The sequence below is a fragment of the Equus asinus genome, chromosome 27 (assembly GCF_041296235.1).
Source record: "Equus asinus isolate D_3611 breed Donkey chromosome 27, EquAss-T2T_v2, whole genome shotgun sequence".
Lineage (NCBI taxonomy): Eukaryota > Metazoa > Chordata > Mammalia > Perissodactyla > Equidae > Equus > Equus asinus.
This window is the reverse complement of record NC_091816.1, coordinates 13,092,493-13,113,194: the sequence shown is the minus strand read 5'-3', so window position 1 is coordinate 13,113,194 and position 20,702 is coordinate 13,092,493. Positions and strand designations below refer to the sequence as shown.

General features: G+C 37.9%; 1 protein-coding gene across 21 annotated transcripts in view; it reads left to right on the top strand.

Moving 5' to 3' along the window:
• RBPMS (RNA binding protein, mRNA processing factor) overlaps positions 1 to 20,702 on the top strand; it is a 168,907-nt gene that overhangs the window by 49,248 nt on the left and 98,957 nt on the right. For all 21 annotated transcript variants that reach the window (XM_070499835.1, XM_070499843.1, XM_070499845.1 and 18 more), the window contains one exon: positions 19,720 to 19,797. In XM_070499835.1, the coding sequence (XP_070355936.1) occupies positions 19,720 to 19,797 (78 nt within the window). The remainder of the gene's footprint in view (positions 1 to 19,719; positions 19,798 to 20,702) is intronic.

Below are 20,702 nucleotides of genomic sequence, written 5' to 3'. Positions count from 1 at the left end.
AGCTCCAAGTGGTGAGCAAATGGCAGCTTTTGGTAGTTTCCCTGCAACCCTCAGGTCTTCAGTCTGTATTCCTGCCTTGGAGTTCATGACGCTTGAATGGGCAGAAGTCATCACATAAAATGCTACATAATATTTCCAGAGCAGCATGACTTGAAAAAAATAACTGGAGTTCCAAAAGCTGGCACAGTCTTCTGTAACAACATGAGTTAATGTAGCTATTAATTTATCTGTAACTTTTGGTTTCCCATTGCCTGAAAGCAATAAAAATTTGTTTTCTTACACTGAGGGAAAACCTTCCATTTAAAAATAAACTCCGGAGTAAAATTATTTTTCCTTAGCCTTTATGATACTCACTGATGAAAGGCAGATGCATTTTTTAGTAAAAATCCTACTACATATATTAAAATGAGTGAAAACATCAATAAGCATGGCGACTAGCCAGTATTTTAATATTTGTTTAAAAGTAGACTGCCTTAAAAGCCCTGGAGGTGGAATATTTAATCACTTGCTTGCTAAGAGAAATGTTCCAAATCCTGGCATCTTGAACAGGTCCTGGGTGCTACAGTTTTTTCTTTTTCATAACCTGCTCTGTAGCAGAAGTAGGCAGACCACAACACATTTCACTGGCCTGAGCTTCTGAGGTCTTTAGATTCACACCTGCCATCGCAGTGCCCTAAGCTTCAGAAGAGTTCTTTTTCATACTTCCTTAAGCTAAAATCTAATAAACTTCATGTATAAAATGATGTATATCGGGTATTACTTCAGCCGTTGACACAGGGTCTCTACTCGTAGGGCTTTGTTGATTAGGTTAGACTGAGTTATCTTTCATTATTTAGTGGGTCTTTTGATATAGGTCATGTGAAGGTTGTCTGTCAAGCAAAGCAAGAATGCTTTGTGCAGGAAGTAAGTTGAGATTTTGATATATACGGATTATTATCTCCCCAAACAGTTTTCTCTTTGGAAATAGCTCTCATTATTTCAGACCCTCTAGAAGTGTGAATGGGGCTAGTGTATTGTCTCAGGGAAAACTGCTGTATTACTGATGTTTCTCAGCAGAAAACAGTCTGTTGGTGATGGAAGTACTGGTAAGAATGGAGAACAAGTGATAAACTGGAGTTTTTTGCACAGAGTTTGGGGCAAATTTTATTTTTGGAGACATTGGTCCATTTGTTTTTAAAAATCAAATTGTTAATTATGCAAATCTCTCCCATCTTCTAAGGAATGCAGAATGAGGCAGCAGCTAGGTGCAGTGTTGATTCAGGAATTGTCATTAGCCTAGACCCATAAAAAGCAGTTGGTTCTTTGTTTATTTTCCATCATTATTTTAGTTACAGTATTATTTCAAACATGCTCAGAAAGATGTTACATCCATAGACAGTTTTTAGGGATGAAGCACTGATCAAAGGTCATTAGTACTACAATACAAGACTCAATTCCCTGTCAAATGCTTTTCCGTCCATATCATTCTACCTTCCTCCTTTGTGAGCTGCCTCAGCAAGGCTGCATTCCTGTTTCTAAGAGATCAATAGATTGTATTGTACTAAGTTCAAAATAGGTTGAACTTAAGAGAAAGGCAATGATCAGAATGTATTTCAGTCATCAGTGCTTAGTTATGAAAAAACTGTGTGTTCCGGAGGCCTGTTATCTCTATTCAGAGATGACCAAGAAACCAAGGTCCATCAAGTCCAGCCTATGGGAAAGCAGGAAGGAATGAGTAATTCATGTGTGATGTGCAGAGATGATTGTACCAGGTAGTACCGTTTACAGAGAAGGCATCCAAACCATAATACAAAATCCCACGTGTTACACGGAGGAGAGGTAGAGAATCACTAGGTTGGAGTTAGGTATTCGTCAGTGGCATTTTCTCCAGATACTACATGCACATGATCATTGCAGCTAGATTTATTAGCTTTCCCCACCTGCACGCACCCCCACAAGAGAGTTTTGTTTCCTATTAGTGCGTAGGAATGATCTTCCTTCTTTTCCTTTGGTATAGTTCCTGTAATTCTGTCATCTTTGACCTCTGTGGTGATGCCTGGGTGGGGAAGAGTGCCAAATGGTTCTTAAGCCTCAAATTCCTGCCAATCAATGGGATGTTTTGTAGTGTTCTCTGTGGGACATATATCAGGACAGCTAGCTTTAGCATCAAACCATTTGTTATATCAGAGTGTGGGAGGCTGACTCCTGGCATTTGTTTATATCATATGAGGGCTACTTATGCTATTTGTCCAAAAACAATCCTTTTCATACTTAATGGTTACTGTTTGCTAATCAAAACTTGAAAATCTTTTCTTTTCTAAAATGTCAGTATCTCCTAACTTTTAGAGCAAATTGTGAGTACTCTTCTTAACAAATATCTTATACTGCCTTGAAATGTGGCTGTTTGGTACAGATATCTTCTTTCCCCTACCCTGTAAATTCCTCAGAAAGAGATACCAAACTTTACTAATCTTCATGACCTCCAGAGCAGTATTTCTTAGTTGTGTTCTCTGGGCTGCCTATGTCAGTATCATTTAGGGCCTTTGTTAAAAATGTAGATTCTAGGGGCCCAGCCTTACTTAATCAGAATATCCAGGAATGGTGACCAAGAATCTTCATTTTTAAACACACCGTCATATCCTCCCTGTGGTCCTTATGCACATTAAAGTTGGGCCAGTCATTTCGGTAGAATCTTTCTAGTATGGTCTGTGGACCTGGCAGCTAGTTAAAAATGCAGACTCTCAGGCCCCACACTAGATCTACTGAATCAGAATCTACATTTTAATAAATTCCTATGTGATAATATGCACACTCAAGTTTGAGCACAGTGCTTTACAACTTGTAACAAGTAGTAAGCTCTCATTAATTGATCGTTTCCTATTGGTTTGTTGATCTGCTTCTCAGATGTTCTGCTTTTCTAAAACAAAACAAAACACCCACAAACTTTTAGCTTCTCAGAAATTTAGGGAAGTCTCAGGAGAATTATTCTCTTACTACATTATTTTCAATAAAGAATCAGTGAAAGTTCATTTGTCACTAATATAAGCAGGATTTAGTGATTTCCTCCTAAATAAGTGCAGAAGTACCTCATAAAATATAATTGCAAATCTGTCTCACATACTTAAGAGTCTGATTCTTCTCTAGCTGTGTGAGATTCACTCTGAGCCTGGCTCAAAGACCTCTGCTCCAGGATGAAGCAAAGTCTTCCCTATAGGCCCAATGGCATTTGGCAGTGAGGAGCTTTCAGGGGCCACAACCTCATCTCAGGGGGAGTATGTATAACTGAATGTTGTTTGTATGTTCTTTTAAAACTAGAAAACCTTCCTGTGGATTTGGTAATGTGCTATAGCAATATTTCCCAAATATGTCTGATCAGGAAAATCATCTGTTTTGCTTGTTAAAAATTCAGATTAAGCCTGTCTCCAGATCAATTGAATCAGAATTTCTGGAGGAGAATCCCAGCAAACTTTCTTGTGATCAGGCATATTCAAGAAATGTTGAATTATGTGATCTTTCTCCCAGATTATCTTTCTGAGTATATTTTTTGAAGCTTATAGTGTCATCCTTTTTGTTTTCTTGGACAAAGAGTGCCCTAAGAACAGTAGAGAGGCAGCTCAGGATTGCCAGTAATATTGAAAATTGGAAACGTGGATAGCTAAATACCACATAATGTATTTTGTCAAGGATTTAGAAATACTTCAAAAAAGTTATTTCATACTTTTTATATTCCTTTGAAAATATCATGAAGATGGAAAGTGTTATGTTTATTCCACATGTGGAGGACACAATATCTAAGATGGTGAAATGATGAAGCATCAAGGAATACTTGAGGGGGCAGTGCACGACCGTGTGTGTGTGTGTGTGTAGGGCGGTGAAAAGGAGGAGTTTGCCATCTCTTATGCCAGAACTCCTTTTCTTCACATTTAGCTCTTGAATGTGCTTTAACCTCAGAGGTAGACTTTTGTTACTTTTACAATTATTATTATTGGGAGAAATGAATTATGCTTTCTTTTCCTTGTAATTAAATAGTTCATGTGCCATCCTTTCTGAACTTTGCAGAAAAAGTTGATTTTTGGAACGTTGTGTTGACCTGCGATTTTGGATTAGAGTAATCCTTGTATCATGAGCGTTAAGACAAAAAAGATAAATTATCAAATACTTAAGGGTACTGTCTTAGAAATAGCTGAGTCTCTTATTGTTTGTGTAAATCCATGATTAAATTAAGTAATGTTACCTAATTTGGGATCTCAAATTCTTATACTTTATAAATTATTTCATGGGTTTAAATTCTTAATTGTTGATAGAAAAGGAACCTTTTCTTCTTACAGTTAAAACCTGACCATTTCTGTGAAATAATTTAAATATTATCCAGTTATGGCTTTCTCCAAGTTAGTATGTCATCCTTAAATGTGAGATGCAGAAGAAAACTCTACATCCCTGATCAGAGGAAATTTAGATCCCTAATTCAAGATTATAGTGATAGGTGAATAAAATACAGTGCCTGATCTCAAGGAATTTATAGTTTGATTGGAAAGGACTTCACTAAAGCCTGTGAAACAATTAGAGAACAGAATAAGACATATGAGCATGGTACAGACGGTACAACAGGAGTTCAGCAAAGAAGGAAGCAAAGAATTGGAGCAGTCATGGAAAGCGTCTTCCTTGGACAAGGGGGAAACTTAATTTGGGCTTCTAAGTGAAGAAGTGAGCCTTCTGTGCCAAAAAAACACTATTTTTTGAAAAAAGGCTTTTATCCAGAAATAAGCAAAATATGGTGTTAAGACTGCCTCAGTAGAGCTCAGGGAAGAAAAGTTGCAGAAGAGAGGGGAATCATAATTGTGGAACGTTTGAAGGCCAGGGGCTCTGGAATTTTGTTTTGATGTAGTGGGAAGAAATTGATGCATGGTAGCAGTGCTGAGATTGTGAGGTTAGAAAAGCAATAATTTTATTGTGTGTGTTTATTAAGCATTTCAAAAGTCAGGTATGTGTGTGTTTGTATATGTGTATGTGTGTGTGTATCCTGTTTTTCAACATCTTTGAGTCATGAGATGACTTCGCAAATAAAATGTAAAATTTCTGATGAATGATGTACTCCAGTACAGATTAAGACATTTGGAGAAAAAAATGGTGCTTGTGCTACCTTTAAAGGGTCATCTGAGGGTCATAGCCCAGTTGTGCAAGCAACTGCTTACACTTGGATAGTGTTGAAGGGATGAGGTGTGAGGGTAAGAATCCCTTTTCATCTTCCTTGGGTTCATAATACTTGTGACATGATTTTGGTTAGCAAAAAAAAGCATATTGCATGTGGTGTTTGGTGTTAACCATACTAAAAAGGTTTTTAGAGAGTTGTGGGTATATTGTAGTCCAATGTATACATATACTGTCTTTTAGATTTCTGGTGAGGTTTTATATTCTGTTACGTTTAAAACATTTGGGAATTGTTCCACTAGGCTCCGAATAAAGTACACGTTAATTAATAGCTTAGACATGGCCATTTGGAAGAATGATTGAGAAGTTTTGGCGCCAAAGAATAGCATAGCTAGGTGTTGGTTGTATCTTTATTTGGCCATATTAGAACACAAATTCTGGCACTGTGAGAACTAGCCTGGCTGTGCATATCTTAACCTGTGTTGTGGCCGGAGCTAGGCTGGCACACCAGGTTCCAGGGAGATCACTAACAGGCCGAGTCATGTCTGCTCTGGCAGAGCCTTCACATGCCCCAGGTTCTGACAATTTTGAGAATTCTTCCTCAATTGGAGAAGGACATTTTTGGAAACTGAGCTGTTTGATATTACCAAGTGGAAAATATTGAGCTGGTTTCTATAAAATGTACTGTTTTGTTTGTGCTCTTTACACATATGTTCTCCCATGTTAAACCTTGAAAAGGAATTCCAAGTTCCTGAAAGGGAGTGGAGGTAGTGGACATAGTGTGAATAATAGCATTTCAAATACTTTGGAAACTCAGTATTAATAATGAAATATTTGTGTCTTCTTAAGTGGTGTGCAATTTGTTCAGTGATCATGTTTTTTTCAACTTAATCGCTATTTTTGAAAAACTATTTTATTATGGGTAGCTTTCTAAATTATTTTTAGTTGGCTAAATGAAGTCCTCAGTTTTAGGATTTGAATAATTTCATTCTTTAGTATTCATTCTGCCCCTTCCAGCAAAAAGTGTTACCAGATAGCAATTGAGGGGTTATATTTATTTTACTGATTTAACAAAAGCCTGTATAGTGTTTACTGTGTGCCAGGGATGTTTCTAAATGCTTTACAAATATTCATTTATTTAATCCTCTTCACAACCTAATCGAGCTAGGTTTTATTATGTTTACCTTCCATTTTATAGATGAGGAAACCGAGGCTTCAGTTATTAATGGGTTGTCCAGGATCACTCAGCTAATAGATGTTGAAGCTGGGATTCAAATATAGGAAGTCTGGCTCAAGAGTTTGTGTACTTAAACACTATGCTTTACTAAGTAATTCATTCTCACAAGGAGAAGAAAACCCAATGCAAATAGATTTAATTATGATGGTTAGGTCAGAGTGTCTGTGATGAACTGATTGCACATCAGTAACTCTGGAGCTCAGTTACCTTGTTTAGTACGGACGACTCTGCTGAATTCTTTAAATTTGTGGCTCAGGATGTCATTCTGTTTTATTTATTATATGAACCATAAATAAAAATATACAATTTTTTTGTGTGTGTGAGGGAGATTGGCCCTGAGCTAACATCTGTGCCAGTCTCTCTCTAATTTGTACGTGGGATGCTGCCACAGCATGGCTTGAGAGCGGTGCTAGGTCCCTGCCTGGGATCTGAACCTGCAAACCCTGGGCTGCTGAAGCAGAGTGCATGAACTTAACCACTATGCCCCCCAGCCAGCCCCCAAAATATACAATTTAAAAATACTTAAATAAATATATGTATTTCAGTGGCTTGATTGAGAAATGCTCAGTGGCAGTAACTAGGTCTTCTTGACTGAGGCCCTTTGACCCCAGTATGCCTTACCAAAAACTTTTCCCTTCTCTATACCTCTGAAGTTGGAATGGCACCTGGAGATCAACTATTCCATACATTCATTTTATAAATAAGGAAACCGAGGTTCAGAGAGGTCAGTGCCCAAGCCCTCAACGGCTAGTTTTGGAGCAGAAATGTGACTTAAACCACTAATTTAGTGATCTTTTCCTTGCATTATAGAAATCAAAAAGTTATGGTGCTATGGGAACCTAGATTAAATATCTAGCAAGTTTTTAAATATTTTAGATCCATTTGAAAAGCATTTATTACTTTTGTTAATCTAGGTTATTTCTCAACCTCAAACCTTACCATTTCTTTTTTTCTGACATTCATTATATGTCTTTCATTGCTCCCAGCCAACACAGACAGTCCTACTTATAAATCATGCCAAGTCTTCTGAGACCTGCATCCCTTTACATAATTACGCATACACATAAGTAATACATAAACTTAATATTGGCTTGATTTAAATGACCATGTAAATGGTTAACAGACATAATTATAGGCAGTTATCAAATTGAACAAATATGTCTCAGTGGAGAGGTAGTTCCTGTGGTACGCTGAAGGGTTATTTGTTGTTGCCTACATGTGTTGAATGTATTCTGGAATTGGAAATTTCCTGCGATTGGAAGATGATCATTTACTGGAAGAACACATTATAAGCACTGGGCTTTGCAGTGTTTAAAGTAAACTAACTAGTTTATAAATTAGAGGAAGTAGCTGACTTAAAGTAGGTTGTATTTCAAAAATTTGTGTTTCAGTCATGTGGTATTTTAAATGCAAACAAATATTGGCTGAATGAATTTCCATGTAGAAACAGGTTTAGAAAAGTGGGTAGTTCTTAGTAGTAAGTTCACCAAATTCCTCTTAATATAAAATGTAGCCTTCCCTCATGTGTATATGTTGTTCTGTACAATTTTATCACATGTGTGAGTTTGTTTACTCACCACTACAATTAAGATACAGAACAGTCCCATCACCACAAGGATCCCTGTCATTGCCTTTGTATAACATGCACCTTCCTCCCCACTCCTCACTCCTCCTTTGTCCTTAACTCCTATAAACTGCTCATCTGCTTTCCATCTCTATAATTTTGTCATTTCAACAATGTTGTGTAAATGGAATCATGCAGTATGTAATTGTTAGGAATTGAGATTCATCCAAGTTGTTTGTTTTAATCTTTCTTTATTCTGAGTGATATTCCATGGTATGGGTAGTTTGTTTAACCATTCACCCATTGAAGGACATCTGGCTTATTTCCAGTTCTTGGCTATTATGAATAGAGCATCTATCAATGTTGTGTACAGGTTTTTGTGTGAACATAAGTTTTCATTTCTCTGAGATAACCCCCAAACTATTTTCTAGACTTGGTTATACTTTTTTACATTCCCACCAGCAGTGTATATCAGAGATTCAATTTCTCCCCATTCTCGCCAGCATTGGTATTGTCATTATTTTAGTATCATATGAGATGATACAATCTAGTATGGATATTAATCAAATGGATGATTTAATGAGTATGGATAGTAATCAATGTATAATGTAGCTAAAATATATACAATAAAAGGTAGTGATTAAACAAATTAGGAATATTATAAAATTGAGTAAAATATACTTTTAGTATACCTTGAATACTGATACTTAATCAAGAAGTTAATTCATACTTTTAATTTTCCCTTCAAAGTAGGCAGGATGAGGGCAGATGTTATTGTCATGTCCAAGTTTAATTAAAGATTTTAGAGATTGATGATTTATCTGAGTTCACTTCAAAATTTATTACTTTCTTTTTCCTTTTCCTTGATAGGAATGCTTAAACCTATCAGCCTTGATATTTTTTCAAATTTCAGAAATAGAATGAAAAGAGGGATTTTCCAGATGTGACAAAAGTTGAACAAGAAAGGAAGGAAAGAGAAACGGAGTTTAGGAGGATGCATGAGCAGCAGGAGGGTGGGGTGCTGGCCAGAATGGGATTTGCTTATGGCCTTCTGAAGGGGTGGAAAGAGATGGTGGTGAAGGGACTTTGAGTCACATTGTTAGGGTTCATAATGTGGAAAATACTTCTGTAACTTATACATGTTAGTTCCTTTTAGTGTACAAACTTATTTTTATTTTCTCTCTTGCCCATTTTAAGCCTGTATGTAACAGTTGCATGATAACATTGTCACTTGCAGCCTCTCTTAGAGTTGCCTTTGGAACATGAAAATGCATCTTCTTTTTGAGTGTTGTAAGCCACTTTAATATAGGTAACATTTTCTAAACCGTTACTGTGAACCAGGCACTGAACTCCAGGCACTTTATGTCTGTTAACTTATTTAATCCTTGTGGGAATTCTGTGTAAGAAATTAGACCCAAATTTAGCAGCTCAGACACAAACATTTATTATTTCAGGGTTCCTAAGGGTCAGGAATTTAGGAGTGGCTTGGCTAGAGTGGATCTAGCTCAGAATCTCTCAGGAGGATGCAGTCAAGACGTTTTCAGGTGGGGCTGCAGTCATCTGAAGACTTGACTGGGACTGGAAGATTTGCTTCCAAGACGTCTCACTCACCTGCCTTTGGGCCTGAGGGCGCAGTCCCTTATCAGGTGGACCTCCCCATAGGGCTTCTTGAGTATCATCAGGACATGGCAACTGGCTTCCCCCAGAGCAGATGATCCAATAGAGGCCCCTTCTACTGAGTGCCTTTTTTGACCTACTGTTACAGGCATACATTGTCACTTCTGCCATATTTTGTTCATTAGAAGTGAGTTACTAAGTGAAGTGCGCACTGAAAGGGAAGGGAATTAAGTCCCACTTCTGAAGGGAGGAATATCAAAGAATTCATGGTCCTATTTTAAAACTTCCACGAGTGGGTACCATTATGATTTCCATTTTCCTGATGAAGAAACTGCTGAACAGAGAGATTAAGTGACTTTTCCAAAGTGCATAGCTAGTGAGTTGCAGAACTAGGATTTAAACACTGGGCTGCCAAAGCAGAGCACTCAAACTTAACCACTCAGCCACGGGGCCAGCCCCTGCCTGTCTCTTTTATGCCTTGTTCTTAGTACTGTAGCTTATTTTTACATTCACCCATTTATTTCTTTCTACAAATATTTTGCACCTACTGCTAAGTACTGGGATGCTGACCACTGTCGTATGGGGAAGAACTTTCATTTTGGAGGTAAGCTGACCTGGCACCGAAGAATTTTAAGGTGTATATTGGGTCATTTCCCATGACTAAATATTGGGAAGCAAACCTTTTTTCCATAGCTTTCTAGTTTTGCAATTCTCACATCTTTTATAGTTGTTAGAACCGTGGTGCATTGTAGATGGTCATTAAGAATGCATTGCAAACTGAAGTTGGCACTGGGATCCAGTTCCTCAGGCGGAGTTTATCCACTGCTAATACCTAAAGCAATAAATGCTTAAGAGCCCTGGGCTGTGTTGGGACCATAATCTACCACTGTCTTGATTTTTTTCTGGGGGGGGGGGGGCGGCGCTTTAAGTGACCATGAAGAATTCTCTGTACTATTTGGGATAGTTTTTTACGTATAGTTTCGGAGAGGTAGAATGGCTTTTTTCTTTAAACAAATCTGCTTTGTCAAATAACAGTCACCCAAACTATGTAGAAGGAGAAAGAAAGAGAGGCCTTAGAATTTTGATAAGATCTTTTTCATATTTTCTGCTCATATTTCATTGTGTTAGGCCTTGGAAAAGTCTATTTTGGGTAGCTCAGGTGATCTTCTTGATATTCAGCTTCCTGATACTCTATAGGATTAAAACCTTAAGGGCAAGTGGCATGTAAGGGCGTTAGAATGCAAACTTATGTTTACAATACACTGAATTAATGTATACATTTAAAAATCTTAATGTTTAGCAATGTAAACAGTGTATTTGAATGAAGAATAGGATTCTATGGGCTAACCAGAATAAGCCATCAGAAAGTTGACTAAAAGAACTGGGGGAAGACAGGGTAGGGTAAGAACAGGACCAGAGTTAAGGGGTAAAGCTTCTTGTCTTTTTGAGGAACTTCTTGTTGAACTGTAAGGACTTGACAACTGTATATTGTGTTTGAGAGCACTCAGTAAATTTCCTAATAATGAGCTTAATTTCTCACATGCACACATATGTCTAGTTTCCTATCTAGCCTAATTCAGACCCTAAATTCCTGATTTGCCTCTGGTACCCACCTTCCTTTGTGTCTGACAGCACTAAGGAAATTTCTTAATAATGAGGTTAAATGATTACATGTACAGACACATGTCCTGTTTATACTTGGGCAGTTTCAAACCCTAGAAATTCTCCATTTCTTTTATCCTTTTAGATGTATAACAGATGCGAGGGATGGCCTAGATTGGACTTTGGTCCTAAGAAGTCATATCAAAGTTAGAGATTATGAGACCATCTGATTACAAATCAACATTGGGTTGGGCTGGGTTAGGCTCCTCAAAGAAAGAACACAGTGGCACCGTGTACCTAGAACTAACTTGCTGTCCCAGTTCCCTGTGCATGTTCTGAGCCTGCATATATGAGTTGATGGAATGTGGTGTTCCTCTTCCACATGTACTCCCATGAGTCTGCCTTCATTCCCTGATACTACTGGAAACTTTCTGTTCACTTTGGGAAAGGGACCCCTAGTTTACATGAGCCCTAAATAAGGGTTTAAATTTGGTTATTCTGTAGATAGAGTCAACCAACTGAATATCACAGTCCACTAGGATATCGCTAGGGGATTCCTCAAAAATAGAGAGATGTGCACTGTAGATAATTATCTGGCTTTTTCCTTTAGAAAGGAAAGAACATTCTCAATTGAAAACTGAAACAAACCTGGGAGTCCATAACAACTGCATAGTGAGCCTTTTATCCTATGGCTAGTCAGTCCTTGGTATCTGTGGTAACCTGGCTTCCTGAACCAAAACATACCTCCCAAGGTTAAAAAAGGAGCAAGTCTTTAAGTCCAGTAGGTGGCCATTGTTAGGAAAAAGGAACTTGACCACCTGCTCCATATTGAAGCCAGTGCCAAGAAGAAACTGGAGCTTGACCAAAGGCCTGTCAGTTTCTACTGAGCTGCAACCAGAATTAAACGCCTAGCAGACCATTTTAATGATTGTGGTAATCCATTTTCATGGTGGCAAGACATGAATGGGAAACCATAGCAGGTCAACAAAGCTTTCTTTGGAAATGAGATGACCAGCAGTCCTCAGCAGGGTTCAGTCTTGCAATTTGGTGTTTCAGTTGGTACTTAAGAATAAGCAAAGAACTAAATCCATTTATAACCTTTTTTTAAAAGAGTAAAATAGTTTAACCATTGTGTAAAACTTAGGAATAGGGCTCTGAAACTCCCGCCTTGTATAGTAACACAACCCGGCTTTGTGGGATTTATGCTGCCCAGATATGTGAAGTTCTTTTTAACTTGTCTTTCCCTGAAAACAAGTTTATATTACGTGGTCTCTCAGAAGAGAGATGACACTTCCTTAGATGTTAGAGAGTACGTGATCCCTCTCTTGTCTTAGTGGGAATTAGGGTGGTCACAAAGCAAGAACACCTGTTTAACTGAAACCAGGATGGTCCTGCTCCTAAAGGCCTTACCTTAGAGTCATTGGTGCCCTTTTTTGGTTAGATTTTATTTTTAAAGTGTGAAGAAGCACTGACTCATGGTCAGAATTGAAATGTGAAGCAAGTTTCATGGATGTGTATTTCTGTTAGATCAAGCTTGTCCCTATGGAGCAAGGATAGGCAGGAAAATGAGAATTTCTAAGGACAAAATGGGTATGCAGACCCAAGGTGTATATTTTCAAAGAAGGTACATCTCAGCTTGTGTTTATTCTCTTTAAAAAGAAAAAGTCTTATGCTTATAAATATTTAAATGCTAAAATATACCAGTCTAAAAATGAAAGTTCTCTGTAATCCCACCTTCCCTCCCCGCTATTAATATATAGGTAATTTGGTATACATTCTTTCAATACTTTCTTTTTGCTTGAGCATGTTCTAATTTACAAAAACACTAAAAGAATTAAACTTCGTTATTGGCAGTTTCTAGTGTTTGCTTTTTTACTTAATAATTAGGAACTTTGTTCTATGTCAATAGATATAGGTATCTACTCACCATTTTAAATGTGGAGGTTAGTGAGTTTGAGCATCTTTTCAAAAATTACTCATTTGCCTTTGTTGAAATTGGACTGACTTATACATAAATATGTTTCAGTTGTCATCAGTTGAAATGTGAGCGATCTTACTAGCATCCGTATGTTGATCACTCTGTCCTTGTTAAAGGTTGTATAGTCCTGAATTTTTTTTTTGGAGGAAGCCTGGCCCTGAGTTAACATCCATACCCATCTTCCTCTACTTTATATGTGGGATGCCCACCACAGCATGGCCTGATAAGAGGTGCGTAGGTCTACGCCGGTGGATCCGGCCCGGTGAACTGCACTGCCGAAGCGGAGTGTGGGAACTTAACTATTATGCTGCCTGGCAAGCCCCGTCCTGAATTTTTTTGTCGTCTGTTTCTGAGTTTTTGGGTCTTTGCGATTTCAGTTGGGGTTTTTCTTTTTCATTTTTCTCTCTTGATTCTGATTGGTTTTTGTTTCATCTTTCTTTTTACTCTTTCAAATTTCTTTTCTCTTATAGTGTTAATCTCTTCTTTTTGTCAGAGTGTTTTATAATTTGGTATTATGGTAACTGTACTGATAGGATCGTGACTGGAAAATGTGGTAGCCTCATTTTGTTTACCGTGTCCTCACCAAAGGTGTTGACAAGGAAACACTTACTGTCTGTTATGAATACATAATGTTATTCTGTAGATTGCTAAAATAATTCAAGAGATACTTATAGAGTATATACTCTGTGCCTAGGGCTGTGCTACACACTACAAAAAAAAGAGCCTTCAAACTCTAAAACACCCTTTGAAAGATCCTATCTGTGAATCGACTTGTGTGTTTCAAAGAACAGTTACTCTAAAAGAATGCTTTAAACATAGAGCACATTTGAAAGCTTCTCTTGGAGTCTACATTTGTATGTTTAGGAATGTGGGTAGATGAAGTGAAATCTTGCAGAGGATAGTTGATCTTAGAAGCACACCCATGGGTTTTACTCATTACAGTGTTTCGCATGAGTGACTATACACAGTTGTTCATGAGTCGTTAGAAAATGAGAAAATGCCTTTCCCAATCCTGTGAATTTAACAGGAACCTCAAGAAGTTAGCTCAGAGCAGCTAGAGGTGATCCCGAAGACCTTTTTATAAACAACTAAAACGTACACAGAAAATTACCGTAGTCTTTGCACACTACAGGATTTACCAGATGTGGCCGCTAGCTGAAAAGTGTGTGTGATTATTCTCTGCTCTGTATTGAAATTAATAAGCATTTGTCTATGATTTTTTATTTTAATGTGTAGATTTCCTACAAGATAATGTGTGTTCTTCATTAAAGGCAGGGCCTTTCCATTTCAAGGCTGGTTTTGGCCTTTCTCTTCAGGAGAGCTCAAGAATGACACAATGAGTTTACTTAATGAATTCCAGTTTATTAAATTAGAAGTCAGTCACTGACATGTGGCTTATCTTTCCCATTGGGAGCTGGCAATGCCATTTAAGAACACATGGCTAGTTTTATCTAAAATGTAACTGTGGCCTCTGCAGGACAATTTCTCCTAGCCTTCTTTTTCAGTCCTGTTGGGGTAAAAATGAAGTTGGAGGTACATCCATAGAATCCATTAGAGTCCCTTTGGGATGGAGCTGTCAGCAGTTTCATGTCTTGAATCTCTTTGAGGCCTGTTGTGTTCTTGACTAAGAAATGTGTTGCCCCATGTGTCTGATAGAGTAAACATCTGCGATGCTAAAGGCGTAGTGCCAGGCACATCTCTGTCTACTGCTGGTGAATTAAGGGCTGCCCTGAATAATGACTGACCTGCCACAAAGTTTATTTGGCATCATTCATTTGTTATTTTGGGGGGACTTTTTTTCTGAGTATCTGATCATGCATGTACGTATCTCTTCATTTTACCTCACCGTTGGGATTCTAATTGGTTACCTTGTGAGTGAGCTAAGCTTTCTGTTATCACGGTTGTTTACACCTTGTTTCCTTCACTGACTGTAAGCTCCCTTCAAGCAAGAATCATCTATCTTACCTTTGTGATTTCTATAGACATAGCAAAGACAAAACCCAGAAGTGCTTTGCTATTTAATGGCTCTTATAAAAAGTCTGGTGGTGAGGGGCTGGCCCCGTGGCCGAGTGGTTAAGTTCGCACGCTCCGCTGCAGGCGGCCCAGTGTTTCGTTAGTTCGAATCCTGGGCGCGGACATGGCACTGCTCATCAGACCACGCTGAGGCAGCGTCCCACATGCCACAACTAGAAGAACCCACAACGAAGAATGCACAACTATGTACCGGGGGCCTTTGGGGAGAAAAAGGAAAAAATAAAACCTTTAAAAAAAAAAAAAAAAAGTTTGGTGGTGAGAAGAGTAGGAAAACTAAAATGTTTTCAAAGATCCGCATGATCCTAGGTCCCCATCACAATAGAACAGGCTCGAGTTAGATATCCAGGGAGAGGTTTTTCTTTTCATTATCCTTGGATTTTTTTTTAACTTAATCAAGTTTTGTAGTCTGAGGAGATCTAGAAAGAATTCAAAGCACATGGATTCCAAGCACTTGGATTTAAGTGACCTTTAGTTGTACTCATAAATTCATAATGTGTTTAAGAATCATCTCTTCTAGTCAGTCTATGTGTTCTGTCAGAGGAGAGAATCTCTCTTCAGTGGGAGATGAGGTATCCTGGCAGGTTTCTGAGACAGTAATGGGCTTCACTAGATTCTAGGCAATATAAGTTGTGTCCATGTGTAAATAAAATGCCAGACATCTTAGTTGCCTCTAATTTGATGAACAAAACAGAGTTGCTTTGAATCTCTTGTCATTAATGGGTGAGTGGCAAACTTAGGCCTAAGAGGAGTTCATTTTTTTTTCATGTGCAACAGTTTCCTGTTGACACTAAGATAAGAATCGCTCACTTCTAATTTTGAAATATTTACATAAAAAAAGAATTTCCTCCATAAACTTGACAATTTTTATTGATATAAATATTGACATTACTTATAGTTTCCTAAAGAAAACAAAGTAATAAAAAAATCTAGGCAATTCTCAACCTAATAAAATAAACTTATAGTATCTAATACATACTTATTATAGAAAGATAGAAAATACGAATAAGCTAATAAAAAAACATTGAGACTGCTTATCTTTCCACCACTCAGGCAAAACCATTTAAGTATAAGCATTTTGGTATATATATCCTAGGAGACATTTTTTCCCCTTTCCAAACACATATGTGTGTTGGCTTTTTGTTTTACAGGGTAAAACCAAACCGTGCATACTTTTCCCTTGAACGTCCTTTTTATTGGCTGCGTAATAGTATGTTTTACAGCTGTTTTTGAACCTTAATTTATATATCAAGTAATATTTTGTTGATAACCCTCAGACTTCTAGTGAGTTTTGTTGGTAAATAGTTTGACTTGCAAGTTTGTAAAGCCTTTTTCTTTAGAACAGTCCTTAAATGGGAGTTTATAGTCTTAGATAACTCCCCAAATCCTAATTGATATCTGTCACATAGCTAAGCTTCCCTCCTGGACAAGAGGTACTCTAGTGTTTAAAACATAGGATCTGCTTAGTATTTCCATGGGTATCTCTGTAATTCAGTCAGCGCCTGGCATTGTGTCAGACATATAATGGACGCTCAAAATCTGAATGAATGGAAGCTGGGATTACCTCTTTGCCCAAGTTGTCCTGGCTAGGGCAGCCAAGTAGAACAGATGGCATTCAGCTTCTGGACTGTGGGATGGCAGGGAGGGCACACTGAATTCCTTCATTGTGTGCCTTTTACAGTTGTTAGTAATCTCAGTCTTGGCAGCTTTGACAAAGAAAGTTCCCTGGAAAGAGTATCACTGGCAAAGTTGGGGGAGAACAGAGGAGGCAAAAGATATGTTGAACAACAGACTTGACCTGACTGACATTTTTTTGGTGTATGTGTGAGGAAGATTGTCGCTGAGCTAAGATGTATGCCAATCTTTCTCTATTTTTGTATGTGGGACACTTCCTTAGCACAACTTGACAAGCAGTGTGTAGGTCCGCTCCCAGGATCAGAATCCATAAGCCCTGGGCCACCAAAGTGGAATGCCCAAACTTAACTGCTATACAACTGGCCAGCCCCCTGATTGACGTTTATAAACACTCCACCCAACAACAACAGAATGCACATTTGTTTTAAGTACACACAGAACACTTATGTTCTAGACCATAAAAAAGGAATTGAAGGGTAGTTTTTCATTTTAAAATTAAGCATATACCTAACGTATCATCCAGCTATTTCACTCCTAGATATTTATCCATGAAAGAAAACGTATGTCAATACAAAGACTTGTGCAAATTGATACATGAATGTTCCTAGCCATTTTATTTGTAAAAGCCAAAAACTAGAAATAGTCCCAATGTCCCATCAGTAAGTGAATGGATAAATGAACTGTGATGTATCCATACAACAGAATACTACTCTGTAATAAAAAGGAATAGACTACTGATACATGCAGCAATGTGGATGAATCTCAAAATAATTATGCTGAAGTGAAAGAAGCCTGACAAAAAGAGTACATGTTTTATGGCTCCATTTGTATGAAACTTTAGGACATACATACTGATCTATAATGACAAAAGGCATAGCAGTGATTGCCCGGGGATGAGAGTGGTAGGACGGGATGGGTGGAAGATAAAAGGGGCATGAGGACACTTTTGGAGGTGATGCATGTATTCATTATGTTGATTGTTGTGATGGTTCACAGGTTATACTTATGTCAAAACTGACCAAATTGTAGCCGAGATACACAGTTTATTATATATCAGTTATACCTCAGTAAAGTTGTCTAAAATATGAATGAATAAGCAATAATAAGGCATTCATGATTCTGATGCTGTTTACGTCATCATAGTGTTTATTAAACACCACCTGCATGCAAATGGCATGACATTTTACTGTATACTGTGCTGGATCAATTAAAACGTCTTACTTGCTGATTTGTGCTTCTTCACAACCAGAATCAATGGAAAATGTTAGGATTCTAGAAAACGTTCTCCCTATTTTTCACTGAGGAAAAATCTTCCACATTTATACATGGTTAACAACATCAAATATTTCTTTAAGAAGCAACATGTTGCCACAACTAGAAGGACCTGCAACTAAGATATACAACTATGTACCGGGGGGATTTGGGGAGATAAAGCAGGAAAAAAAAAAAGATTGGCCACAGTTGTTAGCTCAGATGCCAATCTTTAAAAAAAAAAAAAGAAGCAACATGATTTCTAATGAGGAACTCAATCACATTGTATCGGCCTGAGCAGAGAAGGAGAATAGAAAATGTGGGGGTGAAAAGCCGAACTCATAGAGTAGAATGGTGGTTACCAGGGTCTGGAGGTGGGGGTGGGGGAAATGGGGAGATGTTGGTCAAAGGGTAAAAACTTCCAGATCAAAGTTGAATAAGTTCTGGGGATCTAGTGCACAGCATTGTAATTACAGTTAACAATACTGTATTACATAGTTGAAAGTTGCTGAGTAGATCCATAAATGTTCTTACCACAAAAAAGAAATGGTAATTATGTGACATGATGGGGGTGTTAGCTTAAGCTAAGGTGGTAATCATTTTGCAATATATAACTGTATCAAGTCAGTATGTTGTACACCCTAAACTTACACACGTTTTATGTCAATTATATCTCAATAAACCTGGGCAAGGGGAACTGACTAAAGGTACACATAACACACCAAAATAAGTAGAAACAAAATGTGGTGATGATAATTCAGTGGTTACTCTTTGCTTGTTGAATCAAGGCTAAATTCCTTAGCCGGTGACTTTTGATGTCTCCTCTGGTTTGATGTTCAGCTACCTGTTCAGGTTTGGCTCACCCTTCTCCCAGAATACACTGTGCTGACCCCCTCTTCGTTACCTTGGTTATTGCTTTTCTCAGCCTGTGGCTCTTCTCCACCTCACCTGTTCTGTCTGTGTGGTAAAATCCTACCTATCCTTTAAGTTCACATGCGGATGCCAACAGGTTTCCTTTGATCCTCCCAGCTGGGAGTCTGTCATCTGTGTTCTGTGTTTTAGTAGACACTAAGCGCGTAGTTTGTACCCTGAGCCTTATATGTATAGATCAGTGAGGTCTGCCCTGCTGTTTTGGAACTGAGCAGATGCAGTTGTGCATTTTGGCTACTATTTAGGTTTATTTGAATTGTTTAATAAACTTATTAAAATTGCTGTAGTTATTAATGCTGATGAGGGAAACAATGATAAGACAAGCAGGAGAAAACAAAAATTGTTTCGATTTTATTTTTGAACCACATTGTACATTCATTTGATTATCGCAGAGGAGTGGTAGAGTTACTGTCCTCATGACATTTTTTTCTTAAGCTAATATTTTAATTATATGGACCCTCTCTTCCCCTGACATTTTTAGAATCAGGCAATGACTGGTTGGGAAAGGAGAAGTAAATTTGTAAATTTAAATCAGCTAGAGGTAATTCACTCTGAATAATCCACCTAGAAATATTCAAGAGTTGTCTTGATGGCATGTTAACATTAAAGTAGTCATTGTGTCATGGCAAGAGTACAAATTAGGTAGGCGTCATGGAATATTTGAAGAAATGTATTTTTGAGATATCAGGTGAGAGCTATTCTCTGCATTGTTCACTCCCTTGATCACTTCTCATGTTTATTTTCCAGGTCCGGACCCTATTTGTCAGTGGTCTCCCTCTGGATATCAAACCTCGTGAGCTCTATCTGCTTTTCAGACCGTTTAAGGTAACTTTCCTTTCAGAAATTGTAAAAGGGGACAAAAAGTGTGTACATAAGCTTCATGGGGCTTTTTGGAGGAAGAAATGAAATGTTTGAGAAAGTACCCTGTAAAGTGATACTTTGAAAAGGTTAGTGAATAAAGGAAATTGAACAACTCAGTTCTAATGTACAGTCTCACTTAGGAAACACTGAAACTGCCTTTCATCCCTTCAACAGTTAATCTAGAGAAAACTTTTCTCTTAACTGATATGGACATGCATCTGTCTCTGTTCCATATAGAACAGCCTTAGCAAGCTCCTCATTTATCCTCTGCCAATTGGGAGTGTTCTTATGAGTACAGATCACCAAAAATATCGTCAGTTACTGATTATGTATTTATGTTTCAAATGTAATAAGTAAAGCCTTAGTCCTAGGAGGTTCCTTAGTAATTGAAATAGTCCTGGTAATACTGTTCTTTGGAGACATAATAGGTTAAATAGGCTTTTATGAACTAGAGTAGAAACCGTATTTTTTCCAGGTGAAAAATATCTTAAGTTTCAAACAGAATTTTAAAGAACAGCTCAGTATGAGTTGAGGGGAATCTTTCCTGGTACTTAGTGAAACATTTAATGCAGTTGCCTGTCCGTTGTGACTATTGAGATAAAACTACTTTAGAGACACTTAATGTTGCTGGGATTGGAAATGAAACAGGAAATTAGACTAAAGCTGAAATAACCATGCTGCCAAGGAGAAACCTTGAAGGTTAGTTAGCCTGTGGAGGATAGGAGAAAGCTGGGACTCGGCAAAATGTGGGCTGGAGGACTTGGCCCTCAAGGAGTGAACCAGGAAGTCATGATAAACTGGGGGCCTGTGTCTGAGCTGGTCTATGAGAACATGTTAGCAGTAATGCCTGGCCTGGGGCACACTTATGA